Below are 10653 nucleotides of genomic sequence, written 5' to 3'. Positions count from 1 at the left end.
GGAAGGGTGACACGGCCCCATTTTGAGGCATCTAATGCCCCACACAACTCCCAGAAAACAGGGTTGTAAGTCAGAGGAGAAAGAGGCTGGGGGCAGTTTGCCAGGAGGAGGACTGACAGACCACCAACAGCTGCTCTGTAGGATTTTTGCACCATTCCCAGCCTCCTTTCCAGGCAGAACCAGGGACTGGAAGCACCTCCCCACAGGGCAGCCGTGACCTGTCCTGACGGCAATCACATAATCCTAGAATGGGAAGGGACCTCTGGAGATCACCCAGTCCTGCCAAGCAGAATCATAGAGCACACTGTGCAGTAAGGCATCCAGGCTGGGTGTGAATATCTCCAGAGAAGGAGACCCCACAACCTCTCTGGGCAGCCTGTCCCAGCGCTCTGCCACCCTCCCAGTACAGAAGTGCCCCTTCATATTGAGCCGTCCTGCCTCTTGACCGGCTCCATCCCCCCGACATCCTCCCCTCGTGTATAGAGCTTGTATCCACAAACTCCCCCCTCAGCCCACGCAGCCTCCGGCCCCGGGGCGGCGCAGGGCGGCGGTGCGGAGCCGCGGCCGGGCGGAGCCCGCTGAGGCGCTGCCGGCGCAGGCGCTGCCCGCCCTGCACAGCCCGGCCCGGCGCGGCGCGGCCATGTCGCTGCTGCGGGGCCTCGGCGCCCTGCTCTGCCTCTGCGCCCTGCGGCTCCCGGGGCCGCCGGCGGGCACCGCTGCGGCCGCACGGGGGCTGGACCTGGCTGCGTACCGGTGAGTGTGGGGTGAGGGCAGGGGTAGGGGTAGAGGTAGGGGTAGGGGTAGCGGGGTGTGAGCAGGCTGAGCCGTGCCGTGTCGATCCGAGCCGATCCGTGCTGTGCCGTGCTGCAGGGAGCGGGTGCGTGCCATGTTCTACCATGCCTACGAGCACTACCTGGAGAGCGCCTTCCCCTACGACGAGCTGCGGCCGCTGACCTGCGACGGGCAGGACACCTGGGGCAGGTAGGGGCAGCCGGGCTGGGCTGGGCTGGGGCTGCCGCTGGGCCTCGCCTCACTCAGCCCTCTCCCCGCACAGCTTCTCCCTCACGCTGATCGATGCCCTGGACACGCTGCTGGTGAGTAGGAGCTGGCCCCGGCGGGCAGGAGCTCGCTGCCCCGACACCTCCTTGCTCCAGTGCGAGGGCCTGTGGCGCTTCGGGATGGGGTGAAGCTGCTCATCTGGTGTCACCTGAAGACAACTCTTGCACAAAACCCTGAAACAAATCTAATGTTGGACCCTAGTGTTAAATTCCACCGTTGTTTTCAGTGCTTTGGGCGCTGAGCCTTGTTCTCTTGTGGCCCCGCTGCAGATTCTGGGAAACGTTTCGGAGTTCCAGAGGGTCGTCACCGTGCTGCAGGAAGGGGTGGATTTTGACATCGATGTCAATGCGTCCGTCTTCGAAACCAACATTCGAGGTGAGGCACGGTTGTGCGTTGTGGTTGTGCTGCTTTACCTGTCTGTGCAACTCTCGGGATTGTAGGCAGGGGTAATGCAAGGCAGCGGTCAGAGGGATATTGTAGTGCAGTGTAATACGGCATGGAAATGCACAGAAAAAGCCTAAACAAGTGTCACTTCCTTTTTGTCTTTGTCGTGCACCTTTCTGCTTCCTGCCCCAATATAAACGGATGCAGATGTGGCGTTTTCAGTATTCTGGTGCCAAGTTTTTAGCCTTTGAACAGATGTATTTTTCTGCTGAGATGGTACAAAACTAATACTCTGTTTTCTTTACATGCTGTTTTGAATCAGAGATTATTAATTTATTGCTTAGGCTCTGTAAAATGAAAGTTGTCTTCTTTTTTTTATTTTTATTTATTTTTATTTTTATTTTCTCAAAAATCACAAAGACCTTTACCTGCAGCGGGGAGGAGTCTTGCACCCTAATCTTGTACCCTGTTGAGCACCTCACTGCCTTGGCACCGTGCAACGCCAAAACACAAGCATTGAACACAACTGTCAGTTACGCTTTTTTGTTTCTCCTTTCAACCACTGCTGAAACCGTTTTGGCAGCACTGGAATTTCTCTCTTCCTGCTTGTTATGCAACAGCAAGCAAGGCTGTGAAAAGAATTAAAACTCCCTGCCTCTGTCAGTCACACTAAAATTCTTGACTCTGACCTAGGCATTTTCCCGTAAGGAATTAGGAAGGAATGCTGTATTACATTACAGAAGCATGGCATTAAGCTGTCTGGAAGAAATGAAACACAGTTTCTCTCTTAGAGGTTCATGGTCAGTATACTTTTAGCTTGTTTTGATTGTCTGCAGAACAGTGCAGGTGTAGGAGGGCAAATAGGGTCTGAAGTGCATACTCTCATGGCAGTAATATATCTGGTACCTACTGCAAACAGACAGGAAGAAACAAATGACTCTTCTTCTGAGGCATATTGAATTATGCCATTAAAGATAAGCAATCTCACTTTTCTTCTCCATGAATGTTGTCCTTGCATCACAATAAAATAAATCTGGTTTTGGATTTTGTTCCCCTCCCAAAATGTTCTTTAATGGGCTTCTTGCTTGCCTTCCAGTGGTGGGTGGTCTCCTTTCTGCTCATCTGCTGTCAAAGAAGGCTGGCATTGAAGTGGAAGTGGGATGGCCGTGTTCTGGACCTCTCCTGCGGATGGCAGAGGAAGCAGCTCGCAAACTCCTGCCAGGTGAGAACTTGTCTGCTTTGTGCTGCTGTGTTGTAGCTCCTGAGGTAACTGGTGTGTCTGAGGAAGATGGCACTGCCTGATGTGTATGCGCACACAACAGCGCCATGTTCCCTGAGCTCAAAGAAAGTTCAGCACGTGGGAAAGCATCATGGAAGCACGTAACACCACTCGTCTGTGTGCGTGCCAAGTGTTGTTTGTGCTTAACACATCGATTTGCTAATTGCTCATTGGGGGGAAATATATTTTATATACATGATAAATAAAGGCTTTGAAACAACCGCTTGTAAAGACAAGACTGCCCCTCTGTGGGCTGCTGCTAGGATGTTTGCTCTGATAGCATGACACCATTTCCATGTCTGTTTTGAGCCCTGGGCTACCCCTGAGTAATCATGAGCTCAGTGTTTTTATGCTGTTGACCAGCCTGTGCAGTTGTCTGTTTAATTTGACTACTCTGCTTGTGCTGGAAACAAAGTAAGGCTGCAGTCCCCTGAACTGAACAGGGGGGAAGAGATGGAAGATATCAGTGACTTCCCAGGATTGCCTGTGTAGTTTGAGATACCCCCTCCTCTGGCCCCTGCAGGATCACGCTGGACTTCTCATTTGCAGTTGCAGCAATTGCTCCATTTGTTGCCACTGTAGGTGCGGGGAATGCGAGGCACAAGGACCTGACAGCTTGTCAGATCTAACAGTGGATGCTCTCGTGTGAACCGAAAACTTTGTTTCAGCTTTTCAGACTCCCACTGGGATGCCATACGGAACAGTGAACTTGCTGCATGGAGTAAACCCTGGGGAGACCCCAGTTACCTGCACTGCTGGGATTGGTACGTTTATAGTGGAATTTGCCACTTTAAGCCACCTTACTGGTGACCCGGTGTTTGAGGATGTTGCCAGGAAGGCTCTGAAGGCACTGTGGAAAAATCGCTCTGACATTGGACTGGTGAGTGAGGAAACAGACTCTGAATTCACAGGCTACTTTTTGTAAAATCTTGAGGGATGCAATTCCAAGTGTAAAAAGTACAAAGAGAGGAGATAGCACCGTGTTTGTTTATCTAGTTCTGATAGCTGGGCTGAAAGTTGTGTGTTTGACGTTGTTCCTGAGCACCTGCAGCACCCACATCTCCGCTTTAGTGATACAAACCAACATCGTGCCATTGTTCTGTTCCGTAACAGATGTGGCTGGGAGACAAATGCCTTGTACTGGGCAGTGCAGTTTTTGTAGCAGCAGCTGTATGAGATTAAATAAAAGGTCTGTCTAATGCCTGCTTGACAGTGGCCTACGGAAGACAATAGGAGCATAGCAAGTGTACCAGGATATTTCAAGCCTCTACAGTTTTGGTGTTTGGGGGGTATCCAGAGCTGGAAGTGTCAACTCTGTGTTGACTGTCTTTCGATGAGTCTTCCTTCAGCTGATGCACCTAGCTGCTTTTAGAACTTATGTGAGCTAGGGTGTTGCATATGTGAGGTGAACAGATGTATTCATGCCCTATATAAAGAAGTGTTTCCTTCTGATTGCTTTGGGATCTGTTTATTTTTTTTGCCCCCCCTTTTTTTTTTTTAACTGGAAAGAAAATATTTTTTGTTGTTTTGTGAGGGTTTTTTTTTTTCCATCTTTGCAAGACAAGTAGCAATTGTGTATTGAATTCTCGATCAGCTGGGCACCTTTCCAGGCTGAAGAGTCCCAGGTGTGAAGGATCTATTTAAATATTAACATGGCAGCTGTCTCATGCCTCTGACAACCTTGGCATCCTTTTCTGTATCCGTACCTCTTCATCCTTCTCTATGCTTTTGTAACTTGGGAATGGGTACCAGATGCATCGTGTTGAAGTAGTGGATTTTTACAGTAGCATAATGGCATTTTGTTTTGGCCAGTGCAATGTTTACACTGGAAGCGTAAAATCCCAGAGTGACTGTTTTCTATGGTTTACACTTCTGTGGTACTGATAAAGATGTCTTGTACTAAAGAAAATGCTCATTGATATGGTTATGCTGAGTCTGTTCACCTGAAAAAGGTCAGGGGTTTCTTGTGTGGTGGTGGTAAGGGATTTTTTTTATTATCATTTAGATGATGAGCTTTATTTTAACTCCGTCTTTCCTTCTTTCCGTGCTTTCTCCAGGTTGGTAACCACATTGATGTGGTAACTGCCAAATGGGTGGCCCAGGATGCTGGCATTGGGGCAGGAGTGGACTCCTACTTTGAATACCTTGTTAAAGGAGCCATTCTCCTGCAGGACAAGGAGCTGATGTCCATGTTCCTAGGTGAGCAGAGTTTTTCCTGTGTGAGGGGTCCCAGTAATGCCTCCTTGACTGCATCTGTAAAAGTTTTTTATTCTCCCACTGTGTGGGACATTCAGAGAAGGAAGAAAGTGTGAGACATTCATTTGACATGGCTCAAGTGAAACAGGGACTTCTCTCATCCTTAAAAGATATTTTTTTTGGATTACCTACCCACCTATGCTTTTTTTTTTTTCCCCCTCTAATAGAGTATAACAAAGCTATCAAAAATTACACAAAGTTTGATGACTGGTACCTCTGGGTTCAGATGTACAAAGGAACAGTGTCCATGCCTGTTTTTCAGTCGCTGGAGGCTTACTGGCCAGGCCTACAGGTAAGAGCTGTCATACCAGGAGGCATGGAGTGATTTTGTTCGTCTGTCTTAGGTCAATCTTTAAAATAAAAATTACGAATTCTGTGCTAGTTTAAAAGTTTATTCTGATCTCTGATAAAATCTGCAGTATTCTTGAGTCTAAAAGAGTAAATGTTGACTCCATCTATAGTCTATTCAAAAAAAAAAAGTTGTCATAACATGGCAAGAGCATTTTCTTTTTTTTTGTAGCAAGCTCTACTGATAGTGATCTCATAATCCAGATGGGAACCTAAAGGAAAAAAAAAATGTAGCTCTCTTACCACCACCACAGCATACATACTTTCTCTTTGTGAATGCTTTCCATCAAATACGCTTAGAGGTTCGCTTTCCCGTTGGTGCTTGTGTTTGGTCTGGGACTTGGTTATCCCCACTGAAGCAGAGTGGATGTCATGACTGACTAAGAAACATAAACTGAAGAAACCCAGCTTTCCATACACTAAAAATTAAGGCGATTTCATGTTATTTCAGGTGTACAGAACGTGATCCAACAGAAAAGCGGCATGTAACTCCTCTTTGGTACTACCTATCATCATGCCTAAATACTAATCATACCATTCAGACTTGCCAAACAACCCGTTTCACCACGCCTTGCTTTGACTATGGCAGTGTTATTGAATCAATTCTTATGTTGTTTCTTCTTCCCCCTGATGTTGCCCTTCTTCCAGAGCCTAATAGGGGATGTGGATAATGCCATGCGGACCTTCCTCAACTATTACACTGTTTGGAAGCAGTTTGGTGGGCTGCCTGAGTTCTACAACATTCCCCAGGGCTATACAGTGGACAAGAGAGAAGGATATCCACTCAGGCCAGGTAAGGAGAAATGAAATAAAAAGGAACGTAGAGTTCTGCTTTTGCTCTGATGGTGAGGTCAGACGTTAGCAGTAACTGCCCTCCAAAAGCTCCTCCTCGGTTTTGCTTTGGCTTCGTTCCTGCATGTGTTTTACCAATGATTTCCATGGTCAAAGCGAAATGTTTTGGTTTCTGTCATTCACAAAGGCACAGTTACCTGTTAAAGGACGCAAACACTAGTGTTACTATATAAAGGGCTCTAGTTAGTGAATTGTGTTCACAGTGTGGGATTTGGCAAGTTTGTGTTAGATTTTCTGGTAATGGGATGTTTTTAAAGTCACGTGAAATGTTACTGTGACTGTTTGTATCCTTTAAATTTAGGAAGTGAAAATGAGAATGAATAGACCACTCAAATTCTTCTGAGTTTCTGAAATAAACTAATTCCAGTTACACTAGTAGAGTTCAATATGTAATTGGATTAATTATGTCTGTGAGACTGCAATGAAATTATCCTTTTCCTGTTGTGCTTTTTTTTTTTCTGACAAAAAAAAAATCACACCTGGTTATTAGGTCAGTAAAGCTTTGTAATGAGCATAAATTGATTTCCTTTCTCTCTTTGAGTGTTAAGATGAAATGCACATTGGACACTTCCAGCAAAAATGCTCTTTAGTGTTAACAGCATCCAAAAAAAATCTTAAAGAAAACACAGTGTACGTGTCACCTACATAGAGTATTTCCTTATTGCTTGTTTTCTTGGTGTTTTAGATAACCCTGTTTGAGAAGCTTATAGCACTGTTTAAAGATTATATTTGGGAGCTTGAGTTTTATATTTGTTATCCTTTCTAGAAGTATCTTTGTTTGCTAATTTTAACAACTGAATCCCCTCAGTTGCTCAGAGTTTCTCTGTTGCTCCTCTTCCCCCTCTTGAATGTGGAGGGATTGAGCATTATTCAGTCTTACCTGAGTTGATGAAACATCGTTAGAGTGATTTTCTTTGTAACACATCCTCAGTAAAAGCTTGTTTGTGTTCTTTGAACCAGAGGAAACGCAAGGCAAACCAGGATACTTACCTGATTTTATTAAAATAGTATTGTTAAATGAATTCAAGGAGCATCTTTTCTTCACCATATATGTGGTTGATAATATATATGCTTGCAACTACCTTCTGTTTTTTGTGTTTTTCAGAGCTAATTGAGAGTGCAATGTATCTGTACCGTGCCACACGAGATCCCACACTCTTAGAACTGGGAAGAGATGCAGTGGAGTCGATAGAGAAAATCAGCAAGGTGGACTGTGGGTTTGCAACTGTAAGTGTGGCTGCTAAGTATCAGCTTTTAGGTAGAAAGGCTTCTCATGAGTGATGGTTTTGCCATTAAGTTAAATGATCACTTCAGCTGCAGTGTGGCTTCTTTTTTTTTTTTTTCAAAGAAATCTTGTTTTCCTCTGAAGCTGATCTGGTAATTACTGGTCATGTTTCTGGGAGTAACTTCTCCTACAGCCTGAAAAGTGGGCCAGAATCTACACTTGACTGTCGCACCAGAGCCCTAAAACATGAGAAAGCATCAGAATCTTCTCTACTCTCCTGTATCTTGGTAGATACGAGGTGTCCCAGATTGGCGGGAAGGCTCATGTGCCCTGTAGAAATGCAGAGATTCTCTGCCTGTCAGTTGTGTAATTCTGCTTTCCCATTATACCTTGAAAATCTGATCAAGCGCAAGAGATCAGCAGTAAGGGATTTCTTTAAAATCTGTTAACAGAAGATTTCAAAGATGCTATCAAGCTCTCTTTAAAAAAAAAACAAAAAAACAAACAACTCCTTATAAATATTGGGAAGGCCTTGTGATTTGGGAAGTAGGTAAATCCTTCTTCTGACTTAGTCTAGTGATTGGGTAGTGAAAATTATGCTAATTCAAAACAGGAAAACTTGAAAACTTGATGTACTTGCATACAATCACTTAAAATATGGAGTGAATTGATATTGTACTGTGTTGTTTGACTTGAGTAAATTGCAAGCTGATTTTACTCTTTCCCCAAAGTTCATAATTTCTTGAATTTGATATAACTGTAACCCACTGGTTGTCTTTTCCTGTAGATCAAAGACTTGAGAGATCACAGACTGGATAATCGTATGGAATCCTTCTTTTTGGCTGAAACGGTGAAATATTTGTATCTACTGTTTGACCCAGACAACTTCATTCACAACGATGGCTCGGACTTTGATGTGGTGATCACACCATATGGGGAATGCGTCTTGAATGCTGGAGGGTACATCTTCAACACCGAAGCTCATCCCATCGACCCTGCTGCACTGCATTGCTGTAGGAAGCGGAAAGAGGAGCAGTGGGAGGTGGAAGACTTGATGCGGGAATTTTATTCGCTTAAGAAAAACAAGAAATTTACTTTAAAACAAGCGTCTGAACATGGTGAAGGGGAAAGTACAAAAGATGCCACAGATGCCTCTTCAGGTGGAGAGAAGAGAAACTCTAAGAAGAGCTCACACTCCCTCTTGAGTTGCCCCAGCCAGTCTTTTAACTCTAAGCTTGCAGTACTGGGACAGGTGTTCCTAGACAACACCTGATTCTATTTTTAATTGTCAGTTTAAATTATCGAACTTGATTCAGACTCTGGGAATATATTTTTATGGTTTCATAATGGAAAAAGCCGTACCCCACAATGTGAATTGTATGAAGTGAAACAGCTTCCCATTAAATTCTGCTGCTGTTGGTTCATAAAATGTGATTCAGACATCAGCTGTTAACGATGTAGAGTTGCTAGCCTCAATCCAACTGGTTGTCTGAATAACAAACACGTGTTCAGAAAGAAAGCCTCTCCAGGGCTGAGAGGTGCTGTGTTTAATTCATGGTGAGTTTGAAATTTTACAGACTTGTGCAGAGTTCACAGCTTACCCTGCTCCATAAAAATGAGCCGAGGTGGCTCCCTGTTGTTAGGGAAGAAGCACGGGATTAGTAGCTCTAGTTTTAATTCTGAGACTACAAGTCTCCTCTGTGATATGCTCTACTTTTATCATTGGCCTCTTTGTGAATATGTGGTTAGCCTGAGAAGATTCATGATTAGTCAGGAAAACCTTGTGATTCACGAGGTGAAGGCTCAGATTTGTAGATCTGCCATGTCTGCCGAGCACGATGGGTGGCGTGGTGGGAGGAAGGGACGTGTGACACAGGAAATTGCTGGGTTCCTCTGTACATGGCATCAGCACGGATCAGTGCCACCTGCCTGAAGCAGTAAGCATCCAGGTAATGCCTCTGCAAACAGAGCTGGAGCATGGACTAGCACAGGCTTGATTTTACCCTGCAGCAGAGCTTGCTCTCTTCTTACAGAACCTGATAGGCTTTTTCTGCGAAGTTTCCCTATTTCCTTCCTCTTTGAAACTTCCCTTTGGGGACTCACTCGCATAACTCTGCATAAGCCACCTCAGTCAATGAAGTAAGCCTCAGAGCGTGCCTGCTGAGCTGCGTGTAGCACCTGTGAGGGTAAAATGGAAGGAGACTTGAGTCAAACTGAAATGCAACTCGCCCTCGATGCAGGAGACAGCTGAACACAAGTTTAGGAGCTGCTCCCTGCAAGAGGAAGTGAGAGAGCTGCTTTTGCTCATTCCTGTAATGGAAACCAAGCTGCATTTCCATCACTGCTGCAACAGGTGAAAAGCAAGAAAACTCCTGGCATTCAGCTGACTTGGCAAACCGAAACTGTTGTTAGTGTCTGCTTTCAACAGGTGCATGCAATGATGAGAGAGCAAATTTAGTAGTGATGTGAAGAGGTTTTTCTCTCTTAAAGAGAAGAAAAAAGGGCGGAAAAGTGATGGTCTTTCTCCATGCCTGCTGGATCACAAGCGGCCTGGAGCAAGCGCAGAGAAGCTCCAAGCTGGCAGTTTGAAGACAATGTATGGACCACTATTAAAGGGGTATCTGCTGGCCTTACAGAGGCTTTTGCATAGATTAGTACTTAGACAACCAGGAAAGTCCTTTGCCTCCCTGTGTGCAAGCCAATACTGCCTTACTGCTGTCTGCATTACAGCTGTTTCTTGTGTGGCTTTAAAATGCACCCCCGGCAGCCCAGGAATGTTGGGTTTTGCATCTAACACTATTTTTTTCCTCCTCTGTGTTGTCTGTTACAATGCTGTCAGTCTGGCGTGGCTCTGTGAGGTGTGTTGTAGCCTCTTATCTGAGTGGGCTAGGTACAGGATAAGTAAATCCATCTGGCCAGTGAAATACTGAAATGTACCTGAGTCAGGGCCCAGTCTTTGCTGGGGGGGCAGGATTACTGCTCTGGGGAGCTATTGTTCCTGCCTCTAGCAGCACTGGTGCTATAAAGTTAAATAAAACCTGAACTCCTACACCGAGGTTGGAAATCCTGTTGCAGTTATGAGTAAACTACAGTAAGAGGCATTTCCATTTGTGGACAGACAGAAGATGTATTGGATGCATTGGTAACTTCTACAGTCCCTTCTAGTTGTGTGCTTCTCTTTTCAGCAGGTAGGACAGCTGCCCTTCTAGAAATACTGCATGCAACTGCTGCAGGCAGGTACTGAGGTACT

At 45.4% G+C, this 10653-nt stretch overlaps 1 protein-coding gene across 1 annotated transcript; it reads left to right on the top strand.

Annotated features, from left to right (window-relative positions):
* Positions 1–618: 618 nt before the first annotated feature.
* On the top strand, positions 619–8832 carry LOC311445436 (ER degradation-enhancing alpha-mannosidase-like protein 2). Its single transcript, XM_084537542.1, has 11 exons — positions 619–753; positions 871–981; positions 1055–1094; positions 1329–1434; positions 2540–2665; positions 3391–3602; positions 4780–4921; positions 5146–5270; positions 5975–6119; positions 7284–7405; positions 8191–8832. Exons 1-11 carry the CDS (start codon positions 641–643, stop codon positions 8674–8676), a joined length of 1728 nt encoding a protein of 575 aa, XP_084393668.1. The 5' UTR covers positions 619–640; the 3' UTR covers positions 8677–8832.
* Positions 8833–10653: the final 1821 nt, after the last annotated feature.

This window comes from Aythya ferina (assembly GCF_964211825.1).
Source record: "Aythya ferina genome assembly, chromosome: 16".
Classification (NCBI taxonomy): domain Eukaryota; kingdom Metazoa; phylum Chordata; class Aves; order Anseriformes; family Anatidae; genus Aythya; species Aythya ferina.
The sequence above is the reverse complement of the archived record's forward strand: the minus strand, read 5'-3'. Positions and strand labels throughout refer to the sequence as shown.